At 41.9% G+C, this 26,636-nt stretch overlaps 1 protein-coding gene across 2 annotated transcripts in view; it reads right to left on the reverse strand.

Annotated features, from left to right (window-relative positions):
• Positions 1-981: 981 nt before the first annotated feature.
• Positions 982-26,636, reverse strand: part of ak7b (adenylate kinase 7b) — a 68,285-nt gene continuing 42,630 nt past the window's right edge. Inside the window, exons 8-18 of one of the 2 annotated variants that reach the window (XM_068038614.1) lie at positions 25,209-25,299; positions 21,584-21,658; positions 20,368-20,517; positions 19,382-19,510; positions 18,312-18,441; positions 15,669-15,797; positions 9,070-9,138; positions 8,192-8,389; positions 3,655-3,875; positions 2,125-2,283; positions 982-1,215 (exon numbers count right to left, since the gene is read on the reverse strand). In XM_068038614.1, the coding sequence (XP_067894715.1) occupies positions 1,177-1,215; positions 2,125-2,283; positions 3,655-3,875; positions 8,192-8,389; positions 9,070-9,138; positions 15,669-15,797; positions 18,312-18,441; positions 19,382-19,510; positions 20,368-20,517; positions 21,584-21,658; positions 25,209-25,299 (1,390 nt within the window). In that variant the 3' untranslated portion in view covers positions 982-1,176. Of the gene's footprint in view, positions 1,216-2,124; positions 2,284-3,654; positions 3,876-7,187; positions 7,226-8,191; positions 8,390-9,069; positions 9,139-15,668; positions 15,798-18,311; positions 18,442-19,381; positions 19,511-20,367; positions 20,518-21,583; positions 21,659-25,208; positions 25,300-26,636 lie in introns of those variants that run through there. The other variant, XM_068038615.1, reaches the window with a different exon arrangement.

Below are 26,636 nucleotides of genomic sequence, written 5' to 3' on the forward strand. Positions count from 1 at the left end.
CCACTGATAGGACACAATTTCCCACAGGGTAATTTACTGACGTGAGCCATCCCATCATGGACAGGCACCATCAGAAGGCAAGCGCTTACCCTGTGTGAAAGCAGAAAAAATTAGGAGGACAGAATCTCTGCAGCCACAATCAGACACCACCCAGTGAATGGTCATTGCATGACAGATGCTTGATCACAAGTCATATGAAATGTCGTCTGGGATTGGTTCCTAATGCAGAATGCCACTAAGGGGGAGTTATGAGAAACTGAAATAATATGTTAAAAAATAAAGTTACTATATGGAAGTGTATGGATAAATAAAATGTATGTACTTCAAACTGAAAAACCCCCCCAAAACAATAAAGCTTAGCTCCTTTAAAGTGTGTACATTAGTTAGGTAGCTCACATACATCATTTTATCTGTGTGTCAGTAACAACACTGGTACTAGAATTTAACAGCTGCCTTTAGGGTTAACCCAGATAATTACCCCCTAAAAACAATCCCAAAGTTAGGATTAAACACACAAAAAATCCAGCAGCCTCAGCATATCACAGTTCCAAAAGGACACAAGCAACTGCTTTCCTAGTTTGGTGTAGGGAGTGGTTTCTGCACACCAATGGACAGCATCAATGTACAGCGGCCCTTTCAATCGCCTGTGTTACATACACACAGCAGAACAGTTCAATGTGGGAAAGGTGTTGAGGAAATGACTCAGCCCACAACGCACAACAACACTTCTTGGTATTCTGCTGCGTGCAGGCATTTGAGAAGTATTTTATTTGTCCTTTCTGAAACTGTTTTGCTGATTAAACCTAAAGTTTTCTTATTGTGGACATTTTTGATCTGAAAAAGCACATCATTGCTCACAGCTGAGCTGTGTTTCATGTCATAGTCTAATGATAAAACAGTAGACCAATGTTACACTTTCCAACAGAGGAACAGGATTTCTTTCTAAAGTATGAATAATACAAAGGTGCTGCACTGCACAAGTACAGGTGGTTAGGCTTCTCTTTATTCAAATATATAAGCAGGATTTAGTTTAATAGCACAAATTACATTTTGACTACAATTTCTTTTGCTAATATACAATTTAAAAAGACACAGTTCTAATCAATGCCTTTCATGAGAACTGGTTTTAACATCTATTTGATCTCTGGAAGTGTATCAACTTCTTCTCCTTTCTCTTCAGTCAATTTGTGGATTATTCTTGAACAGGTATTCAGCCTTAAAAATAAATATATATATATAAAATACATATTGGTATGGTTGGTCAGTTCTGGATGAGGGTAGAGTGAATTAAAGTTTATAGGAGTATTATGGGGAGGTATAACTGAAGTAGGGAGATGGTAAACCTTTTCTAGTTTTGTGATCATCTGATCATAGAGAACATTGATTAGAAAACCAAATTGAGAGAGGAGCCAGATATAACTGTATGTCTGACCATACCTTCATATTATTATATTATGTCACAGGAGGAACAGGTAAAATAAGTGGACTTTTCAGCTGCTTGATCCTTAAAAACTGCAGAATTGTGAATTTGCTTCAGACATGTAACTACAATTTGCCTCAGCACAGCTGGGCTAGGAGTGGGGGAAATCATCTGAGAACACTAATCCTGATTATTATCCAAGTGATCCCATGGTAGCTTCTGAAATATGGATTGTGGAGCATTCACTGTATATTTATGTACAAATATACAAAGGAGCTACATTTTTCTGAGAGAAATCAACAGAATACTGCTGGCACCTGACAACTCTTCACGAGAAGAGGCTAAAGTTGCTTTCATGTTAAGTGTATAACTGTAGTATGGGAATAAAGATGTTTGGTACTAAATCAGATGTAGTTTACTTGCTTCACAGCTCTTATTTCCTTCACAGCTGTTGGGCCAGTCACAGTTGTGGAAGGTTAGCCTGGGCTGCTGATTGGGATGGAAAACTGGTAATTTCACCCGCACACTGATCATGAGCTGGCATCAGTACTGATTACTGGAGGTGCAATATCCTCACAGTTCAATAATGTTGCATAGAGGGGGTCACTGTTGGTTTGTGAACTGGGGAAGGAGGGAAGGGAGGATAATTAAAAAGGTCAGGGGGTGGGGTGGGGGGGAGAGAATCAATTTTTTACTTTCCTTACCAGAAAATCCACTGGGTCATCGGGTCTGATCTTACAGCACTCAATCAGCCCTTTGGTCAGTGTAGGCATAACGTTCTGCATTAAATAATTTCGTAGTGGAACCGAATGAGCTTCAAGAAATTCCTGTTCTTGTCTCTTTACCTCTTCCAGGCGCTTGTTCTGCATTAAAAAAAAAACCCAGAGACATTAATTTTTCAGCTTACACACAGAAGGGATAAGGGACATGGGGATTGTGCAGGAAGGTGGAGCTGAGGTTGAAGAGCAGTCGTGATCATATTGAATGGTGCAGCAGGCTCAAAGGGCTAAATGGGCTATTCCTGCTGCTATTTCTTAACTTCTTAGCTACAAATACACACATATATATGTAAGTGCAGCTTTCATAAACATGTCAAGCAGTTATTTTCACAGGAACTGACTGTCAATTCCATCAACCTGAAGTAGATTAGAAATGATCAGGGAATGGCCATATTCAATAGAGGAATCCCCAGAAATGCAAAACAGCAAGAACGATTTACAGGGAAAAAAATTGTCTCTGAAAAAATTTCTGAAATTGCTAATATTTACTAAATCCAGACTTCATTCAAGCATGAAGGGTATAGTATTTGTGTTTTATTATGATTTGCAAATGTAAAAAAAACTACTTAAAGCACAAAACAGCTACATTTGCTCATAAACCAACAAAATCATTTGTAAAATATAAAGGAAAAGTGTCAAATGCTAAAAATCTGAAATAAGAACAAAAAATGTTGAAAATACATGCTATTAGCTTTGTAAAGAGTACAGACAGACTGTGACATTCTGGGTGTGTACCCTTTATCAGAACAATTTGTTAACACATGCGGAGGCTGTTTTAAAGCAGCATCTAAAAGTCTTTATTTGTTTGTGAAACACTAACATTAGAGATGGCCATATTAGCACTGGATATCAGTTCTAGATGGAGATAGTACTACAGTACAGTAATACTGGATATAGTATCTTGGAAAATTACAGGGTGAAAAATATAGGAGAAATGAAATAATATTTAAACTCCGGAATTTTCAAATAGCAAAATGCCATTAAATTATGTAACTGAACCAGCAGCTGTAATGCACCTGGTAATTTGTGGTTACCAATTATCCATGTTGCTAATAATTGATAGGATTCTAAGAACCAAGAGATTTGTTTATTTAAACATTAGGTAGAATAACTATGGGATGATGCAGAGAGAAATGTACCGAGGACAATCCTGAACCAACAATCCTGGTGGTTGCTAGCAGCACATAAAGACTGAAGGGAAAATGTACCCGGGTGTAACTATTTCTGTCACAAATATCAGGCAGACATGGACCTGCTGAGATTTTCTGTGCTTTATTAAAGAGATCTCACTGCAGATCATCAATTTAAATTCATGGTGGGAGCTTCTGATAGTGATCAGATGGCAAATTTTGGTGCCCAGTTAAAATTTTAAGGAACATTGTGGGCTATATGGGTTCCAGGTATTATTCGAACCAGACATAATGTTCTATCTTAGAGTATGTTTCCCTCACTTACCCACTCTTCCCAGCGTGCTAATTTTTCTGCAGCTTCTTCTGCCTCCCTGCGTTCTCGTTCTACATGTTCAGCAACCTCTCTGGCCAGGCGTTCATCTGCCTCTTTACGCTGCAACTCTTTCAGCTCTTCGGGTGTGGGCCCATAGTTTTTGGCAACTCCAACGATTTTAATAATTTCATTAACCACTGGGGTGTTTTCAGCATCGTTGTCTTGCGAAACGTCTGAAAGGAACAGTTACAGGCTGCATTGTCAAGTTTTCTTTTAAGCCCATTGCAATCTTCAACACAGTGGAAAATCAACAGTTAACCACAGCATCACAATATTTTGAGGTTTCCCCACCAACAATGCCTAATTATTTATGGAGACAGACGATTTCACTGTACTACATCAAAGAGCTACATTTAACTTTGTCTTTCTAACCAAAATGACCTTTGCATTGTGTTATAGCGATTTACGTCACTTTCCTCTATTTAATGTTCTTATCTACATGCTATTAAACAATTTGGCTGGCACTTTGTAACGCCAGTTACCATACCTGTATTCTTGATCTCTACCCATTATTCTTATCTGTGTTTTGGTCAGTCCTATCAATGGACTCTCCTCCTGACTATGGCAGTTCTAATGAACCTAGGCCATGAACAGACTTATCTTTCTCTTTAAGCTACTGATGGACCTACTGTGTATTCCCAACATTTTATGCTTTTATTTCAGATTTTCACCACTGATGTGTTTTTAAAAAATCTACACCACACTCTAATGAGTTACATCTTTTATTGTGCCACGGAAATCACTAATAATGATTCTGTCAGAGCTAAAAGTAAACCATTCACTAAAATAAGCATCTATATTTATGAAATATATGTGTAAGTACCCAAGATATTCCATACACGCTGTGCCATTAGCACTGACCAGGGGTCAGCAATGTGTCCGTACACAGACACCAGTGTCCATGGTAAAAATTTTGAGGTCAGTGACTGGTAATTTCAGGAACGAGAAATTTCCCATTGACTTCTTCTCCCAGGCCAGTCTGACTTAAAAAAAAAATCACAGTTGTTAGTTTCACAGCTGACAGGTGCTGGGAGCGATTTCTGAACTTCAGACAAGTTCGTGGTTTCTCAGTGGGTTCCAATTTTTTTTTAAAGCCCACTAGAAATTCACAAACTTGTCCAAAGTTCAGAAACTGCTATTTCTGCTGTAAGCACCTGTCAGCTGTGAAACTGACGGCTGCGATTTTTAAAAACTGACCAACCACAAAGCTGAGAGTTCCCGCTCTCTGCAAAGAGAGAGAGAGAGAGAGAGAGAGAGGAGAGAGAGGGGAGGAGACAGAGGGGGGAAAGGGAGGAGGGAGAGAGGGGAGAAGAGGGAGAGAGGGGAGGAGAGCGAGAGGGGGAGAGGGAGGGGGCGGGACAGAGACAGAGAGGGGAGAGAGGGGTACAGAGTGAGAGAGAGGTGGAGATAAAGGGGGGAAAGAGAGGAGTGGAGGGAGGGGGAGAGAGAGAGGGGGAGGGGCAGAGTGAGAGAGAGAAGGGAGAGAGGGCAAGAGAGAGCAGAGAGAGAGAGGGGGAGATAGAGGGAGAGTGGGTGGGGGAGAGAGAAAGAGGGGAACAGATGGGGGGGAGAGGGATGGACAGAGAGGGAGGAGAGAGGGAAGACAGACGGACACAGAGGGGACGGGGAGAGAGATGGGCACAGGAGAGAGGTGGACACAGAGAGGGGATAGGGATTGACACAGAGAGGAGGAGAGAGAGATCAAGATTACTCCTGAGAGATGGACATTTATCCGGATTCTCCGCATCGCTACATCAAGTGTGCGGGCATTGACGACTTGTGCAAGCAAAAACATGGCCAGATATCTCGCTAGAGAGAAATGCATTTTAAATCAGACTGTGTTTTAATGGCATTAGGGTGGCTATACACTTTATATACAGATTAATTGGCCCCATGTCCATCGCTGAGTCAATAATTTTGTCAAATGTTCCTGATGCAACATGTTGGTGCCTATCCCTGCGCTGAACGCAGCTGAGGTACTTCACCTTTGGGAAGGAGAGAAGGAAAGTCACAGGGAAAGTCAGCTATAAGCACTGCAGTTAAAAGAAATACATTTTCCAATAGCACCTTTCAAGACCCCAGGATCTCCCAAAGTGCCTTACAGCCAATGAGGTACTTTACCATTAACCTGTTTATCTTTCTCTTTAAGATAACATCTCCTTGTGCTTGGCTTGAGTGGAGGCAATTTGAGAGCCAGCCGCCTCCCGCTGCAGTTTGATTTGTTCAATTATAGCCTGGTTAATATACTGTACTTTTCATAGCATAAGCCATGGTGCCATTGGATGGTGGAACAGGCTCAAGGGGTTGAATGGCCTACTACTGTTCCTATTTTCCTGTAAAATGTGATCTCGAAATTATCGTGAGCGATTCCATGTGAGGCCCTCCAGTATGAATTAAAAATATGTGCAAGAAACATTTTTTTTCTTTGAAGTGCAAATTTTTCTTGCTAGGTATGATAGAAGCACAACAAGCACTTTAAACAATTAATATCCATTTCTAGTCCAGTACAAGGAAAGGTAGCAAATCAGATAGGTCAAGAGGTCTGATAACCATGGATACCAGGGAGCAGACCATGGTGGATGGCTCTCAGGTGGGAAGCTGTGACAAGGAAGCTGCAAGCTGGTGAGGTGGGGCACGGGCAAGTCAATCAACGCTTAGGTACTCAGAAGCAGGAGGTGGCAGAAGCAGGAGGGAGGGTCAGGATGGAAGGACAAACCTGTAATTGTATTGTCGATTGTTGTAAAAACCCATCTGGTTCACTAATGTCCTTTAGGGAAGGAAATCTGCTGCCCTTACCTGGTCTGGCCTACATGTGACTCCAAACCCACAGAAAGGTGCTTTGCTGGCCTCATGTCCAGCAAGCCACTCAGTTCAAGGGCAATTAGAGATGGACAACAAATGCTGGCCTAGTCAGCAATGCCCACATCACACAAACAAATTTAAAAAAACTACTGAGTGTTTTAAGTGGGAAAAATATGAACATTTTCCAACTCCCTGCTATATTTTCCAGGCCTTGGGTGGGTGGAACTGTGCAGAACAGCATCATTTACTTTGGAGGACTCAGACAAGTATAGTAAATAGCTAAGTTCAAGTATAACAGGCAGGATAGGAAAAAAAGGTAACAGAAAAGTGTTACTGGAAGTAAGTGTTACAGTTGCACGAAGTGCACATTATATGGCCCAACTTATATATTATAGCTGGCACTGCACCATTCTAGGCTGAGACACTCTACTTGGTGGCTGTGCTCAGAATGATTAATATCAACCACCATTGAGATGCAAACATCTTTACAGTTGCTGTAAACGACATCACGATTTGGCTTATTCAGCACATTGGTACCGTACTTTGCAAGTAAAAAAGAGCACAAGGCAATACACTTTCAACAATGTTTCAATATGTTTGTCTCATGATTGCTGCTTTGCAACTACCACCAGTGGCTTACAAATGAAAAGATGAGAAAAGGCTATCGGGCCCTCAATGCTCACCTTATTCATTAGGCCTTCCCCAGTGGTTAATAATGCAACTTCCGGCAGAGGCAAAACAAGAAACAAAGAAAACAACATAAGGATAATTTCTGGGAAATTCCTCCCTGACTCTAAGGCAATATCACAAGTTCAAAGAGGACATGATTATTCAAAACCTATCACTAGGCATGCTTAGCTACCTCCAACCTACACCCAATATCTTGCAATGTTCTTAGTAACTTAATACTGTACAGGACTGGAAAAAGCCATTTTCTGTAACCATCAGTATTACACTCGAATGTTATACAGCTCAAAATACTCTCTCTAACCCTAAGTTATATGGACAAAATCTCTAATTGTGTTACTGGTTGTTTTCAGTTTAAGTGGACACAGAATGAAAATTTTGCATAGCCCTTGCATATATTGAAATTCTAGTAACAGCTCTACAGTCATGTACAGTTTTGGTCTCCATACCTAAATAAGTATATGCTTGCTTTGGAGAGGGTGCAACAGAGAGTCACTCAATTGATTGATGGCGTGAGTGTCTCATGAGGAGAGATGGAATAGAACGGACCTACATTCTCTGGAGTTTAGAAGAATGAGAGGTTATTTCACTGAAACATAAAATTCTTTGAGGGCTTGACAGGGTAGATGCTAAGAGGCTGTTTCCCCCGGCTAGAGACTCTAGAACTAGGGGTGATAGTCTCAGGGTAAAGGTTTAGTCATTCAGGACTGAGATGAGGAGAAATATCTTCACTCATAAGGTTGTGAATCTTTGGAATTCTCTACCCTAGAGAGCTGTGGATGCTCAGTTAGTAAGTATATTCAAGACTGAGACTGATAGATTTTTGAGCACTAAGGGGAATCAAGAGATATGGAGATAGGATGGAAAAGTGGAGTTGATGTAGAAGTTCAACTGTGATCTTACTGAATGGCAGAGCAGGCTCAAGGGTCCAAATCGCCTACTCCTACTTGGCTATTTTATGTTCTTAAGTCAGTCATTTCATTGACATCAATAAGCTTACCAATATGCACAGGATGAATCTCAATCTCATCAAAAAAATTAAGGAGGGTTTCATCTTCCATATTTTGTTCCCTGTAGTGGGAAAGATGGCGAAAGAACCTATCTTGTGTATAATGGGTTCCAACGACAACACTCTCTGGCAGGTTCAAGACACGATTTTTCAGGAACTCATCGGAGGCTTCCAAAGAAAAGATATACTCTGTGGAGAGAAAGCATACAGAGACTTGAATTATTGGCAGAAGTCGTGATAGGTGGAGGGTCAGAGATATGGGAGTTTTTAAAGTAAGTTAAGTGAGGTTTTTTTTATAAGGGTAGATAGTAAGAGGTTGGGGGGAATGTGGGTGGTAATGGAGACAAGGAAGTGGTCAGAGGTAGCCTTGTTGGTGATTGAGACCTCAGGAGCAGAGAGAAGGCGAGGTTGATAAGATGGTGATGGTTGTGGGTTCCATGTATGATGAGATTGAGCGAGAGTAGGCATGTAGAGAAGCCAGAGGAGAAGGGATTGGGGAGCCTAGGTGTAGATCAATTCAATAAGGATGAGGAGTCACTCGTGGAAGTTTTAAATTGCAGCAATACATAAATATTCTGGAATTACCTTTCAGGGTCAGAGAACTTCAAACAAATGTTCCCCTTAGCAGTTAAGAGATGGAATAAAATCCACTATGGGGCAGATTATGCTTGCGAAAAGGGCCAGTTTGATGGGTCAAATGACCTTTTCTCCCTTAGCGCTATTAAGTTGGACCATCAACAGATAGATTCTGTAAATGAATTCAATAGATTTTGCAGGTATTTGCAGGATGACAGCGACAAAAAATAAAGTGTGACTGGTATTATTGAGATAGTTTTTAAAAATCAGAAATACAATGAAACATTACTAACCTGGAGTAATTGTCTTGTCGAATTGTGGTAATTTGCTTAAGGCACTTTCTTCTTCCTCCTCCTCTTCAGCTGCATTACAAGACAAGACAAAATAAGGATGAGGACTGACATGGATGAATTCAGGTTCTAAAGAACACTCTAGTGTCTCTGGTCTGGGACCACAGAAATGTGTGTGTGGAATTTAACTGATCGGGATTGAATGAAATCGATAGTAACATTAGACGTATATGCTTGTGTTTTGCAAGAAGACATTTGATATAGCCTTATCATTTTAGAAGTTTTGTCTGGCTATTTACCTCTCTCAGGTGACTAAATATGTTGGGCACAGCCCATGATATTCCAATTTCATCTGTTGAAAGAAGCGTGTTCAATGAGTTGATGGCATTTTTCATTCAACACTTGACAATGACAATAAATCCAGACCTCTAAGCAGCTCTCAAAAATCTTTAACCTACAAATGTTTGAGGAATACAATCAAAGTTTAAATCTGGTAAGCCCCAAATTTTCTTTGACTCCCACCTTCATGTTTTTCTCCCCTTATTTAGGTATCTCCTACACCCCATTTCCTGACCAGGTCATTTCTACTGTCAGACCTCACCCACTTTGGTACTGTGGACAGCTACTGGGAGGCATAGGTGGACACCATAGTTTGAGCTACCCTCTGAGTGATTTTCCCTTACATGCTGGTGACTGCACATTATCTGTTTTCAGCAGTTTCCTTAGATAACCCATCTGAAGTCAGGATCTTACTGTACAGGGAACTGAACACCTAATCAACATCCTATCACTCCATGGCACAACATTTGGCACATCTCAACTCTATCAGTAGGTCTCCTGAATATTCATGGGATTTTTGTCAGGATGATATAGGTACTGTATTTGTAATTTATTCCAAAAGTTTCTACTTGTAATTACATTTTCCTTGACTCCTCTGTTACTCATTTGCTTTGTTATTCATAAGCACAGTCTTAGCATAGAACAACTTTCACATAACACAATCTCCTCTAGTACTTTACAGGTACAATAGTGAGCATCAAACAGGAAGTGGGAGAGACAGCATGATTCAATATTAAAGAAACAATTAGGAATAATTTTATAGCTATAATTTTATAGAAACACAAAATTAGATAACTACCCCTATTATACTCTAAATTTCCAAAAATAGATATTTAGAACAGGTATCTAAAAATAGAAATAACTGATCATACTTCGGGCTGGATTTTACCAGCCCCCTGACGTCGGGGGTTGTGGTGGGGGGGCCTGGAAAATATCTCCGGGAGAGGCCCGCCATGGGCCTCAATGCTGGGACGGCCCAGTCTCATGTTATCGGCAGCGGCGAGACCTTGTGACGGCACCCTCCCCACCACTGCTCGGAGACAGAACCTTAATTTAAATATTTAAATAAATGTTAACTAATGCATAATCACTTATCTCGTCCCATTCAGAGATCCGAGGCAGAATGCTGGTGGGGAGGGGGGTGAAGTTTTCAGGGTGGGGGGAGAAGCGGGAAAACTCACTATTGGTTGCGGGGATGGTTGGAAGGGTTTGAGGGTCAAAGTTAATAAAGTTTGTGAGGGATAGTTCGGGATCAGAACAAAAGGTTCTTTTGGGGAGAAGGCAATTTATAGATTGATTACTCATTGGGAGGGTGAGAGAGGGGATTCAAAGTGCTATTAAAATTTTAATTGTATTTTTTGCAGACCTTTAAAAATTTAAATGGCTCTGAAGGGCTTGAAGCCCTTTTAAAATGACGCCAGTGCCTGTGCAGTGACACCGGACGCTGCTGCCGGAGCACCCGCCCCCGATGATGACGTCATCAGGGGCGGGCGGTCTGACCCCTCCATGGAAATGAGCCGCCATGCGAAGTATTGCAGTGGGTCCGCGGTGCACATCTCGCGCCTGCACCGATCGGTTGCGAGCTGGAAAAATTCAGCCATGGTGTTCTTCACAGTCAAAAATAAACATTTTGGCCATGAAATTCGGCTCTTTAATGCCTGAACGGATATGGCCTCCTGCTGAAAGACCTTCTCCCCCTCTTACTGCTCCTTTCTTCTCCAGCAGTTTGTCCTGCAAAAAACAAAAGCCTTGCTGCCACACAAAATGCAATAGAGCAGGCCATTGGGGAGATTAAATAACGCTTCTACAGCCTGGATTGCTCTGGAGGAGCCCTGCAGTACTTGCCAGAGCATGTGTCAAGATTCGTAGTGTTCTGTTGCATGCCGCACAATCTTGCCATCATGAGGCACAGCTCTTGCCACCAGCTATAAGACCATTAGCTGAAGAGAAGGCCAGACTGTCTGCGATCCAATCATTCAACTGAGATACGAGTAAATGCAACCCTAACTCCTCATTCACCCTCAGTTCCACAGCTTACCTTCTCTGTTACTGACCATCAGAGACATAATGGCCACAATGCAAAAATAAAAGCCACCATAAAATAAACATTCCAAACCAAATATATAAATGAAACCATACCATTTTGCGTACAAATGTCAACTAATTATCCCTGTGCTTTCCCTTAGTGCCTGCCTTCTGTGTGCCTATGCATGTCCTATGCTCCTAAACAGTGCAATCCCAGTGGCTGCATCATGGAAGGCTGTTGACTTTCAATGGAGGAGAGTGAAAAATGGCCTTGCAGGACAACCTTGAGCAACTCTCTTCCCTAGAAGCCCCGGCTTTGAACTACTCCATCTAAGCATGGGCAGCAGAAGTCTGGGCTGGTTGCCTGACAGTGGTGTGAGAGTGGTGGAAGGATAAATGCTGATATCCTGAGGGAGATGAAGGTACTGCCACTACCCTGGGGCAGCACCTCAGTAATCGTTGTAATTTGTTGGAGGAGAGACTGCTGGACTGCTGTGACAGCCTATTTGAACACTGGTATCCGCAGCCATGATGGCATGAGTCGAAGGCTGCATGGCAGCTAGCTCAACTTGTATGACTTCAGTCTGAACTTCCACTGCAGCATCCAGACACTGGGTGGCTTCTGCTTGTGCTGCAATGGAAGCTGAGACATCGACCATCAGAAGCTTGGGTCCACAACTGTGCTAATGGAGTTGGCCATCACTTCTACGCTGGAAAGGATGGGTTCCAAGCTCTGTGCAAAGCCTCTGTGCCAGACTCCTCCATGCTCCTTGACAGACTTTCTGGCAGGCCAGTCAATACTCCAAGCATTCCCATCAGCCTTCTTTGTAGGTCACCCCATTGAAATCCTCAACTGAGTTCTCTGCAGAAGAATTTGTTGGTGACATTAACTTTACCTTTCTGGTGAGCTCACATTAGTGCTATCCTTAAACCCTTCCCTGGCTGCCTGTGTCTCACCAATTGCAGATCCCGCCTCTATGCTATCCTTTAAAGTACGCAGAGTGTTAATTTCCGAGCTGGTAGCTGCGAGCGTGAGAGTAAGTGACAGTGTTTCTTCTTCATCACTGTCTTCCTGCTCTTGCACCTCTTGCTCTTCCACCACTGCCACGCCAGGTTGCAGTGCTTAGGTGTGTGAAAAGAGAAAGGCTCAATGGTAGGCTTGTGGTGAGGAGAGGGGTGAAAGCAAGGGATGCATGCTTACACCACTTGCAGCTTGTAAGTCAGAGAAAATTATAGGATGCGGGAAAGTGGGATGTGAGAAGCAAGATTGGATATGAAGATGCCGTCATCTTCGATCTTGCAGCCCTGCTGCCGCCACAGTTTCAACCCTGCCTGCTCCAATGATGGTGACCACCATCCCCTCCATTGGGTTAAGGACATGCAGCCGTAACTGTCCCCTGCTGGTCAGCTGCTGCTATCTCCAGTTCTGTACCACCTAGTCCTGCAGGAGAGAGGGAAGTGTGTCAGTAAGTGTAGTGCAATCTGTCTGGGTGATGTGGCTGTCATGGTTGAATAGCTGGCAGTGTGTGCAAGCTGTGAGATGTGGGTGTGAGGTTTGCAGCAGTGTGAAGTGTGTGATGATATAGTGAAGCATATCAATGGCCGCTATGAGTCCTGATTTTTAGATTTAGATTTAGAGATACAGCACTAAAACAGGCCCTACGGCCCACCGAGTCTGTGCCGACCATTAACCACCCATTTATATTAATCCTACACTAATCCCATATTCCTACCACATCCTCACCTGTCCCTATATTCCCCTACCACCTACCTATACTAGGGGCAATTTATAATGGCCAATTTACCTATCAACCTGCAAGTCTTTGGCATGTGGGAGGAAACCGAAGCACCCGGAGGAAACCCACGCAGACACAGGCAGAACTTGCAAACTCCACACAGGCAGTACCCAGAATTGAACCCTGGTCGCTGGAGCTGTGAGGCTGCGGTACTAACCACTGCGCCACTGGTAGGTGAATGATAGGGTTTTGATGAATTGTGTGTGAAGCTAGTGGTTCAGTTGGTATGATATGGCTTATGAAGATGCATTCAACTGACCCTGACCACTCATTGAATTTCTTGTGGCACTGCATCCAGGTCCACAGGGATAGACTCCTGGCATTGACTGCCATGGTTATCTGGTCCTACTGCCTTTGCAAAGTTTGTCTGGAGGGCCTCCCGCACCCCTGTGAATAGATGACATTGCTCCTTCCCTCCACTCTTGCACCAAGGCCTTCATGCAATGTCGGAAAATCTTGGAGCCTGCTCTCTGCCATGTTGTGCCATTATGAGTTGTCCCCAGGTCAAAATCACTTTTAGAAGAACATCCAATACCTGCTCCAGTCAAAATGCACCTCCCCTTTAAGAGGTGCAGGCTGGCTTTAATTCATGCTAGCCTCTCACAATTTTGCATCCCCATGCTCAGGCGTGCAGCCAATCAACAGTCCGCTTAGCGTTGGCTGCACAGCAGAATCATTTAAATTAGCAAGTTTCCATGCTGCCACCATCAGAAGCAACAGATACAGGGTAATCCTGCATTGTGATCCCCACACCCGTTTTCAAATTCGCGGCCCTTGTCTCCCTTTCTGTTCTGTTTCTCAGTTCTCTCTGTCTCTCTAATTCTTTCTATTTGTCGTTTATCCTTTCTCTCTGGATGGATCTCTCAAGTGTTGTTTCCTAGTTATTTCTATTTGTTTCTCAGTCACACTCACTCTTTCTCTTTCCAATTCTCTGTAAATGTCCCTTCCTTTGTCTCCCTTCCCTTCTGTTTGTCTTTCACTGCCTTTCACAATGCCTCACATTGCAGTTTTCCTTGTATTATTTTACTGTTTTTAAAAGCCAGCCAGACAGCAAAATGGCAGCCAATGTGATTTAGGGTCAGGTTTATTAGCTTCAGCTAGAATGGACTGCACCCAGCACCCAAATTCATATCGTCTGTTTGTCCTCCTGCTTTTTTGCTGCAATAGGTAGAAATAGAAAGAATTAGACAGTTGGAGACAACTGAGAAACAGAACAGGAAGAGAGACCAAGGCTGTGAAATTGAAAATGGGCATGAAGATCACGAAGCGGGATTACTCCACACCTGTTGCTTCTCATGGTAGCGGCACATAAACTGCATGGCGCCTTTTTTTATTTGTTCATGGGATGTGAACGTCACTAGGAAGGCCAGCATTTATTGCCCATCCCTAATTGCCCTTGAGAAGATGGGTGGTAAGTCGCCTCCTTGAACTGCAGCAGTCCGTTCTGTCTGGGTCCAACCACAGTGCTGTTAGGAAGGGAGTTCCAGGATTTTGACCCAGCAACAGTGAAGGAACAACAATATAGTTCCAAGTCAGGATGGTGTGTGACTTGGGGGGGAACCGGCAGATGGTGGTGTTCCCATGTATCTACTGCCCTTGTCCTTCTAGGTGGCAGAGGTCGTGGGTTTGAAAGGTGCTGTTGAAAGAGGCTTGGCCAGTTGCTGCAGTGCATCTTGTATATGGTACACACTGCTGCCACTGTGCACCGATAGTGGAGGGAGTGAATGTTTAAGGTGGTGATTGGATATTGATCAAGCAGGCTGCTTTGTCTTCGATGGTGTTGAGCTTCTTGAGTAATGTTGGAACTACACTCACACAGGCAAGTGGTGAGTAATCTATCACTCTCCTGACTTGTGCCTTGCAATTGTAGATGAATCGACTGACTGAACAATAGCAATGAACAGGACTGAATTTTGTTTTACAACACATTCATAAAATGTGTTATCATGGTATGTTCCTTTATTTATTTATTTAGAGATACAGCACTGAAACAGGCCCTTCGGCCCACCGAGTCTGTGCCGACCAACAACCACCCATTTATACTAACCCTACAGTAATCCCATATTCCCTACCACCTACCTACACTAGGGGCAATTTACAATGGCCAATTTACCTATCAACCTGCAAGTCTTTGGCTGTGGGAGGAAACCGGAGCATCCGGCGAAAACCCACGCGGTCACAGGGAGAACTTGCAAACTCCGCACAGGCAGTACCCAGAATCAAACCCGGATCCCTGGAGCTGTGAGGCTGCGGTGCTAACCACTGCGTCACTGTGCTGCCCTTACTTGCAGCATATATATTTGTACATGTACATACATCCCTAGCCTCGTTCTAATCAGCATCTATGTGTGCCTTTGGGCTGGAGTGTCAGGCTGCCCTGGGGCTAACTGGATTTCATGATGATAACTGTCAAATTATAATAGTAAAGTGTGCATAACTTACCACCAAAGAGGTCCTTGGTTTGTAAATACGTTTTAGGAAAGCCATCAAGAATAAAACCCTGGTTCTGGCAAGGCATAGATGTCAGCTTCTCTTTCATAAACCTGATGACATACATATCATCCAGATGACCTACAAAGCCAATAGACAAAGGGCACATCAGTTAAAATACAGAAATAAATTTATTTTTCTCCAAACAAGAGAGTAGTTAGCAAAATAAATGGGATCCTGGGCTTCATAAATAGAGGTATTGAGTACAAAAGCAAGGAAGTTATACTGAACCATTATAAAGTGCTGGTTAGGCCACAAGTAGAGTATTGTGTCCAGTTCTGGTCACCACACTTTAGGAAGGATTGTGAGGGTCCTTGAAAGGGTACAGAGATTTACCAGAATGGTTCCAGACTTGAGAGATTTTAGCTACAATGTTAGGTTGGAAAAGTTGGGGATATTATCCTTGGAGAAAATGAGGTTGAAGTAAGATTTGATAGAGGTGTACAAGAGTATGACAGGTAGACAAAGAACTGCTATTCCCTTCAGCTGATGGTAAAAAGGCTTTGGGCAAGAGATAGAGGAGGGATGCAAGGAGGAACTTTTTTTACGCAGGGAGTGGCAATGACCTGGAACTCGCTGCCTATGAGGATAGTGGAAGCGGAGACAATCAATGATTTCAAAAGCAAGTGGGACGGGCACTTGAGGGAAATAAACTTGCAGGGATGGGGGATAGATCAGGGAATGGAGCTGACTGGATTGCTCTACAGACAGACAGCATGGACTCGATGGGCCAAGTGGCCTCCTTCTGTGCCATAATGACTCTATGCCCCAGTAAGCACTTTAAGATCAGTAAGTTTCTTCAAGTGGTTGAGCAGGCAGTTCGTCTTCCATTTACTTCCGTTTCCTGATCCCATGGAAATCTGGCCAATAACTATTAAATTTAACCCAGGTATACCATGGAAGCCTGATTTAAATACGTTGGTTAAGTGCCCCACCTTTCCAAGGTGGAACACTCACACTGCATGTTACCTGCTGCTGTAAAAATGGCAACAGGCACATAAATGACAGGTTGAGGACAAAAAACGTTTTACTCCCCTCAGCTGATGTGGGGGGGAGGGGTGGGGGGGGAGGGGAGGTGGTTAATACCAAGGCCATTGTGTTCTTACAATAACACAATAATTTCCACGTTTATATTCGATGAAGATGTTTTGGTGATAAGAAGTGTAACAACTAACTTTGAGCCTCTTGGATGCTGTCTGTCCTATTCTAGATTCAAATTACAGAATATAAACATGTTGCTATTGGAAATGGCAAATAAAATATTAATTGCATAACTGGTAACAATTCTTGAACTTGCTAAACAGGATAACTTGTGAGCCACTTATACAATACCTCAGCTCTGCATCAGTACAAAACATACTGCATTACTTAAGACTGAAGTCAGCATGGGGTGTAAGCCCACCCATCTCGCATTACTTCAGCTTTGTACAATGTGCAGCATAACTATAAACTACCACATGCTCTAGTGTCGAAAAGGATTAAGCCACACACAGCAAACAATGTAACACAACTCCGGCCAGTTGTTCATCAGTTCAGTGCAGTAAGGTTACAAGCTGTAAAGGAAATTAAGTTTGATAAAAGTTAATCAAGTTGTTAATGGAGAGCAGTTTGCAATGCAAGCATATCCTGACATTAGGTATTAATCAGTGTTATTAAAATAAGCTACAGGAAAAGAAGCTCAATAATTTCAATCTTCACTGACTGCGGCGCATTATGGGTATATCCTGGCAAGACAAAAATCACAAATGCGGAAATTCTATCAAAGGCAGAGCTCCCAAGTGTGTTGGCACTAATCAAATAGAGGCGACTTTGGTGAATCGGACACATCCGCAAGATAGAAGACAGTCGCGTATCTAAAGACCTTCTGCATGGTGAGGTAGCCAGGGCCAGAGGACCAGTGGGGTGCCCAAAGCTCCGCTTCAAGGCTTGCAAGCACAACACAGAGTCATTGAGTCAGTTACGGCACAGAAGGAGGCCATTCGAATCCATGCCAGCTCTCCATGGAGCTACGCAGCTAGTTCCACTCCCCGGCTCAATCCCCATAGCCCAGCAAGTCTATTTCTCTCAGGTGACCATTCATCTTTCTCTTGAAGTCAGTGATTTGAAGGTCCTAAATGTTGACTCTCACACCTGGGAGTCATGAGCTGGCGAAAGAGGGGCTGCTGTGCACTACCACGATGACCAGTTGCTACAGCAATTTGGCAATAGGCGCCAACGTCAAAAACAACTCACAGCGTCACTTGGCAGCTTCACGTGCAGCATTTGTGGCAGAACCTGCCTCTCAAGGATTGGCCTTCATAATCATCAGCAAAGAAGCACCAAGAGAAGACACCCCATCTAAATGGATTGTTTGCTGTGTGTCCATCATCTTTCATTGATGGAAGGATGCCAACCAACAACCAACCAACTTATGGGGAAAGAATCAAAAATAGGAACAACTGGATTGGTGTAGTGAGAGGAAGTTATGCACTGCATCTACTTGGTCATACATGGACTTACAACTTGATGCAACATTTAAAAGGTTTTGCAACTGTTACCTTGATTTATTCATAAGTAAATATAAATGCAAAACAAAAATCTAACGACATCCATTACCACCATTTTGATCCATATTTTCTCTGATTTGGTCAAGGAGCTCCTGGGCATCTCTGACTCCCATCTCATCAACTTCTTCTTCCTCACCTTCTTCAGCTTCCTCAGTATCAGGCTGCAAACATTTTAATTCCTAAAATGATAAACATTCAGTTTGAAACAAAGCTGTAAAAACTACACAATTGTTTCTTTAAAAAAAGGAAGCCTCAGCTCACCCCAATATCTCAGTTGGTAAAAGCAACCAGCCACCACTGGTCTGTGCTGAGTTATATGTCCCAGCCAGGGTGGAAGGAGATATGCCCCAATTGGCTTCAGTGCCGCTGAGCTAAGGAAGTCAAGAACAACCATGGTTTGTAGTTCAACTGATATCTATTAACTCCTCTTCTGGAAAGGACATGATGTGTGCGGATATCAGCAGAAAACAAGACTATGATCCATAGTTAAATAACCTGCTGCCAACTGTTGTCTAGGCTTATACATGAAAAACAGTCACTTGATGAGGTTCCCGAGGGAAGCTGGTGCCCATGGAACCATACACTAGCATAAGTCAGGATATCTAGGAGAGAAAACTTGCAACAAAAAAAAAATGCAAAGAAAACTGCAAATTTGCAATGTTGCAATATTTCTGGAGAAGCAAATCAATGAAATCTGAAGAGATGTGACCATAGATATATAAGTGGTCCCACGTGTAAAAGCGAGGAGTTAGAGAAGCTGAAGCTTTACACTTGAAAAAGTAGACAATTAAGGTGGATCACATGGAAACATATGAAATATTAAATTGTATAGATTATTACTTCAAAGTGAGTCAGAAAAATTGGAGCAGAGGACATAAATAGAAATTAGTGAAAAGTAAACTTAAAATCTTGCTCAGGAATAAATTGTTTCCTCAAAGAGTGACACGTGTTTGGAACAGTCTGCCAGGCAGGGTAGAAGAAGCAAGAATATTAGGATTGTTCAGCATACAACTGGACAGTCCAATTACAGAGTTAGGGTACTGGAGGGATGATTTTGGATGGGTCAAGTAGTCTTTTCACATTCTTAACTTTTCTTGCGTCTAGTTAGAATAAACGTACCAGATTTGCTATAGCCTCCTCAATTACATCTTTTATTTTGATATGGTGCAGCTTGTAGTGCTTGGCTAGCTTTTCTGCCACGGAGGTTTTCCCCACTGCAGTTGGTCCCAGAATAGCGATTTTTAGTGGCTGTGAAAAAAATATAGTTCATTACAAAAACCTGTTGGCGGCACTTGTCTGAAAACAAGTCAAAACATCCTCCTAGGGTTTCAGAAAAATAACCAAAATCCTTTCGCCGGAAGGCAGAAAACAAACATGGAGGTAGCACGGCCGAAACACCTTATTTGCTAATTTAGCAAAGAGACATGCTCCAGATTTAACTCCAGGTGTGCTTTGGGTGGATGGATGGTGGGGTAAGTATTTGCTGGACCTCATTAACATGCTGCCAGTCCACTTCCCACCTGATACAGTTACTCTGAGGGCCAGATTGCCAGCACTTGGGACCTGTGTGTGACAATGGATGCAGGCTTGAACATCTTTGGTCTAGGCTCACCTATGAAGAATAGTTATTTGGGTGAGATAACAAAGGGAAGCCAACTGTATCCCAGCATGAATCAAGGTCTTCAGAACACAGCAGAAAATAGGAGAGGGAGGAACAACAGTAGAAATAAACACCGCACTCTACCAACTTTCTCACTGCCAACTGTAAGGAAAGAATGAATAGTCTAAAACAGACACAGGAGGGGGAGAGGAAGTGTAGATGGCGTCAAAACATCTTTACTGAATGCAATAAAACTGAAAATGCTGGAAACACTCAGCAGGTCGGGCAGCATTTATGAAGAGAGAAATAAAGTTCATGTTTCAAGTCGATGACTTTCATCAGAGTGCGGTTGTGTATGCTTTCCCCTTAGTTCATTCTTTCTATACATGAAGGAATTGAGTATGAAGATTAATGTAAAATTCCAGATGCTTAAATAGCCAATTGAAATCGCATAAAATAATTTCCACAAGAAATGATTAATCAAGGAGATAATCAACTGCTTTACCAGAAGTGTTCGAGATTGCTTGAATTCTTTGATAAGGTTCTGAATGTTCTCCACAATACCGGCTTCAGCCACCCAGTGGATGTTGAAGTTTTCCTTGATGTAGAAAGCCTCCAACGCCAGATTCACCAGCAAGTGATCAAGATCTGATTGCTGTTAGAACAGAAAGGAAATTTAAACATGAAAACTTCAAATTTTGTAAGGTGAAATGAAATAAATGGCCCATGGAAGGTTTACCTTTTAGGTGAAGCTAATATCACAATTGCAGTGTCCCAAGTGTGTAATGTGAAAAATCTGGTGAAACAAGTCCACTCAACATGTTAAACTGCCTTTTCTTCTTCAGATGATGAAGGAACTCCTGTATATTCATGTATTTTATAGTTTGCGATGTCTATAATTTGGAATGAGTGTAGAAAATAAGCTAGTTTCACCTCCTCCCTCCCCCTGACAGTCAGCACCCTCAGCATGTTTTGCAGCTGTTCCTGCCTCATGCCTTCTCTTCCGACAGTCTGTCCAGTTTTACTCTGGTCCCTCTCTTAAGCCAACTTGTCATTGCCTCTTATTTATCTCCTATTCTTGCGCCCCACTTTCTCCAGCCTTGCTTCTTCCTTTCAATCTACTTAGCCAACTACTCTAACTCTTTATCATTTTTTTCATTCTCTCACAGCTTGCTACTCTGTGCTTTCCCAGTAATGGTTTCTAAGTGCAGTGTGCTGAGCGTCTAAAGTTTGATAAAACCATCCCATCTTTATGAAAGAAACGAAGGCCGTACAAATAAGATTTTCAAATATGAAAGTTATAGAAGAAGGTAGAGAAGGCAACAACAGTGTTTTGGAAATAAACAACATGCTTTTTTTGTTGGAAATACTCAGCAGGTCAGGCAGCATCTGTGGAGAGAGAAGCAGAGTTAACATTTCAAGTCTGTGACCTTTCATCAGAACAGTTCTGATGAAGGGTCACAGACCTGAAACGTTAACTCTGCTTCTCTCTCCATAGATGCTACCTGACCTGCTGAGTATTTTCAGCACTTTCTGTTTTTATTTCAGATTTCCAGCATCTGCAGCATTTTGCTTTTATTTGTGCTTTTTTTGTTTTTAGGATGTGGGCAACACAGGCAAAACTAGAGTGAGCCTCTTATTTGTTACTTTGCTAAATAGAATGGAAACTCAAACAGTTAGCATATGTACAGGTTAAAAAGAGAAATAAATGGTGTACTAACTGTCAAGTCATAGTTCAGCAGGGCATCTCCTTCTGGAAAGAGCTGGATTTTGCCAGGTCCAAGTTTGCTGATTGCCTGTAAAGATAAAGATTATATTTACCAGGTCTCTGAAAATAATAGTACTGGATTGTAGATTAAACTATTCTTTAGAGATCTCCCAATGGTCTAGCGGTTAAGGCATTGCCTAAGATAGCAGTAAGCAATACAGACCAGAAGATCAATGGTTGAATTTCCAATGCTGATAGAGTTGATCTTATAATAAGAGGAAATATCTATATAGTGAATTATCATGTCTAAATATCTCAAAGCATTTCATGCAATTAATCACTTTTGAAATCCATTGACTATTATAAAAGCAAATGAGGCATATATACTGCACTAATAACTTCACACAAACAGAATTTAGATAAATGACCAATCAATCTGTGATATTGGTTGGGAGCAATGTTGTCCAGGACACCATGAGAACTCTGAAATAGAAGCAAAATACTGTGGATGCTGAAAATCTGAAATAAAAAGAGAAAGTGCTGGAAATACTCAGCAGGTCTAGCAGCATCTGTGGAGAGAGAAGCAGAGATAACACTTCAGGTCGATCACATTTCACCAGAACTCTGTTTTCCTTTGAAAATTGCCATTAATATCCACATGAGCAGGGCAACAGAATGACGCTTAATGTGTCAAAGGACAAAATGTCCAACAGTGCAACACCATCTCAATTTATCAGTGGAACTACCTATAACTTTTGTTCTAGAAGTGAGAGTGCTAAGTAGAACAAGATAACATGAAGTTTTGAACAGCAGTCTGGGCTATGCAACTGTCTTCAGTGGTCTGGCATTACAAATTTTGGGTCTGCATTAGATATTTTCCTATAAATGGGCCCTGTACCTCCGATGTTAAGAAGTTTACCTTTCCTGCTGAATATCTAATCATATGAAAGTGTAAACCAGCATTTGTTGAAATAATACCCCTTGTGTATATTGGATACTGTGATCTCATACATACCTAATGTGAATATCTTCTAGCTTCTAGAAGGCAGATCAATAAGCATTTTGTTTAAATAAGGCAATTTTAAAATAAGAAACTGATTTGCTAAAAACAGAATACAGTTTTTAGTTACATTGAATCCAATGCCAAACGCTTCTCTTAATATCAAAGATAATTAATTACATAAATTTGGTCCTCAATATAGGCCTATCTTCACTTATTTACTGAGCATACTAGCTCTAACCATTGGAAAAGGGAGCTCTCTGCAAATCTAGACAGTTTTAAATTGAAACTTGAGTCTTCTTTTCCAGCCAGAGAGACGCTGACTCCTACCCTCACCTATTTAAGTTCAGAATTGGTTCATTGTGCTGTCAGTCAAAATTACCACTGCTGTCTTCCGGCCCGCAGTTATGTGGGTGTCATGGCAACGGATTGTCTATCCAGTTAGGACTCCTGCAGCGTTCAATAAAAGGAAGCTGTTCTAACATTACTTATGCAAATGTCTCCATAATGTACTAATAAACACAAATGTTTCAACCTTATATAGTATTTAAGAAGAACAATTCTGTTAGCCACTCCATCAGGTCCCAGCTACATGATATAATCCATATTCCCAGGTAGCTGTTGGCTGTTTTTAATTCATTCTTGGGTGTGGGCATTGTCACACAAGGTTTTATTTTTGTACTAAACTCTTGGACTGCTATGTGTTTAAAAAAAACTAAACAAAGGATTTTGTTCAGTGAAAGACACCTGCAAATATAATTGGAATTCTTGGAATGTTTTGAAAGGAAGTTCAGAACAAGAGTTAAACCTTATGGGTGTTTTGAAAGGAAGTTAAACTTGTAAAAGGATAGGAAGGCTAGCAGTTTCAAGGAAACCCCAGGGGTTTGACCTTCAGAGATGTTTTTGAACCTGGGGGAGACACTGTGTCTGGACATGTGACCATGTTCAGGTAGGTCCTTTTTTCACTTTGGACTCTCGAAAAAAGCCTGTGAATTGGACAAAGGGCAGGCATTTGACATCTTTGCTTGGCCTGCCTGCAGCAAGAGAGAAAAGACCCAGAAAAGTGCTACCTCTATTTGTAAAGGAGACTCGCATCTCTTGAAAAGGAATCCTGCATTTGAAAGGTGGCAGATTCCTGGTGCCTCCGGTCTCTGAAGAATTTCTGTATCCAGTCAGTTTCCTGCTGCTTCCTGTATTCTAAGAAATCCTGAAATCTGAAGAATTCTTCTACTGCTAGACTGCTGCTTCAAAACCCCGAGCAGACCTGTTGCTACACCCATGAAAGAAGACCTATTTGACACCTGCTGCAGTTAAATTGGGGTGAACACCTACCCATCACAGACTGTTCATCAACCTCACCTGGAGAGACTTCGAGTAGCATCTGACTATTTGACTCTGGGACACCTAACCATACCAAAAACATCCAGAACGTGAAGCTCAATTATTTTTATTATTCCTTCTAATCCTAAGAAACAGCTGTACCAAAAATCCTTTTCCCCGGTTAACCGGTTTCTTTTCGAATGTATGTGTGTGTGCATAAGGGCTAAGGGAATAAGAGACTTTTCATGTATAGATTTACCTTGATAGTAGTTAAGACCTATTATTTATTTTCTAATAAATAGTTAATGTTGTTGTTGTTTAAAGAAACCTGGTTTGATGTGCTTTATTCTGGGGGAAAAATGCAGTGTTTAATTTGGCTATTTTGCAGTAGTTGGGAAACTATTTGATATGCTATGACCTGTGGAGCAGTGGGACTGAATTAACAGTCCATTATTCCCGCCTTGCTCGTAACAGTATTGCTGGCAAGGCTGAAATTTATTGTCCATCTTAGTTACCCTGAGAAGTTGTTGGTGATTCTTCTTCTTGTGCTGTTTTTCTTTGCAGCAGCTTGGTAGAACTGAGTAGCTTGCTAAGCCACGTCATAGGGCAGTTAAGAAACAATCATGTTGGACTAGAATCACATATAGGTCAGAGCAGGTGAGGATGGCTGGTTTTCTTCTCTAAAAGGCACTAGTGAACCAGTTGGGTTTTAATGACAATTCAACACATTCACAGTCACCTATACTGATATCAGCTTGCTTTCTTTTATTTTGAAATTTTTGTGCTAAATTTCATTTGATAGCAACACCTGAATATAAATCAACCCAAAATCCCTCCTAAGGCAAAAAGGCACCAATCTTGAAATGTGACCTGGTTAGGGAGGGGATACATACCAACCAGGATTGCTATCTCACCCCAGCAAACACCTCGGCAAATCCTTACTGCACAAATTCATGCTGACAATGAAGTTTAATGGATTCTTTTAGGAGGAAAGTGAATAGGTTCAAAGCTAACTTATTGCAAACATCATCTCATTTTCTACTGACAGTGTTGTGGAGATGCAGGTGTTGGGAGGGTTGTTCACAAATTTCCCACATGTCAAAATTACGTTAATACAAGCAAATGATGTGTCATTGGAAGCATTTATATACTGTATTATACTTTATATACTTTATCAGATTACATGACACAATCAAAAAAGAACATTACAACAGTGACTACACATCATTGGCTATAAAGCACTTTGAAATGTCTGATGGGTGTGAAAGTCGCCAGATAAATGCAAGTCTTTCTTTCAGGAAGGATCTCTAAATGTTACCTTGGCTATTTCTTTCAGCTTGTGCTTTGAGTCATCCAATGCAAGAATGTAGTATGATCTTGGTTTATGTTCCGATACATTTTGCAACACCCTGCAAGATAAGGCCAAAAAAAGTCACTCCTTTGAAACAAAACAAACACCATGGATTCACTGGTCCACATATTCACTGGAGCAGGAATAACCACAGGTTGTCCTTCACTTTCAACCTGTCTGGAAATTTGAGATAATTTAATAAACGAAAATATTCAATCCAAATGAATGTGACATTTCAGCAAGTCTACATTGAGGGGTGATTCTCTGTTCCCAACGGGAGGAGCCACACTTGACGAGATTGCAAGAATGAGATACTGCAATATTATACCCCAAGTTTGCTGATGACACAAAATTAGGTGGGAATGTGAATTGTGAGGAAGATGCAAAGAGGCTTCAAGGGGATTTAGACAGGCTAGAGTGGGCAAGAACATGGTAGATGGAATATAATGTGGAAAAATGTGAAGTTATCCACTTTGGTAGGAAAAACAGAAGTGCAGAGTATTTCTTACATGGTGAGAGATTGGGAAGTGTTAATGTCCAAAGGGACCTGGGTGTCCTTGTTCATAAGTCACTGAAAGCTAGCATGCAGGTGCAGCAAGCAATTAGGAAGGCTAACAGTATGTTGGCCTTTATTGCAAGAGGATTTGAGTACAACAGTAAAGAAGTCTTGCTGCAATGCATAGATCCTTGGTGAGACCACACCTGGAGTACTCTGCACAGTTTTGCTCTCCTCATCTAAGGACAGATATACTTGTCATAGAGGGAGTGCAACGAAGGTTCACCAGACTGAACCCTAGGATGGCAGGATTGTCCTATGAGGAGAGACTGAGGAGACTGGGCCTATATTCTTTAAAGTTTAGAAGAATGAGAGGCGATCTCATTGAAGCACACAAAATTCTTATAGGGCATGACAGGGTAGATGAAGGAAGGATGTTTCCCCGGCGGGGTTCTAGAACCAGGGGACACAGTCTCAGAATAAGAGGTAGGCCACTTAGAACTAACATTAGGAGGAATTTCTTCACTCAGAGGGTGGTGAATCTTTGGAATTCTCTACACCAGAGGGCTGTGGAGGCTCAGTCATTGAGTATATTCAAGTCAGAGATTGATAGATTTCTAGATACTAAAGATATCAAGGGATATGGGGATAGTACATGAAAATGGCGCTGGGGTAAATCAGCCATGATCTAGTTGAATAGTGGAGCAGGCTTGAGGGGCCGAATAGCCTATTCCTGCTCCTATTTCCTGTGCCCCTAGTAAAGCTGTTCCAGTACAGCTACAACAATGACATCTGCCCAGCAATGTGGAAAACTGCAGATATGTCCTGTCCACAAAAAGCAGGACAAATCCAACCCAGCCAATTACCACCATATCAGCCTATTCTCAAACATCAGCAAA

The sequence above is a fragment of the Heterodontus francisci genome, chromosome 9 (assembly GCF_036365525.1).
Source record: "Heterodontus francisci isolate sHetFra1 chromosome 9, sHetFra1.hap1, whole genome shotgun sequence".
Lineage (NCBI taxonomy): Eukaryota > Metazoa > Chordata > Chondrichthyes > Heterodontiformes > Heterodontidae > Heterodontus > Heterodontus francisci.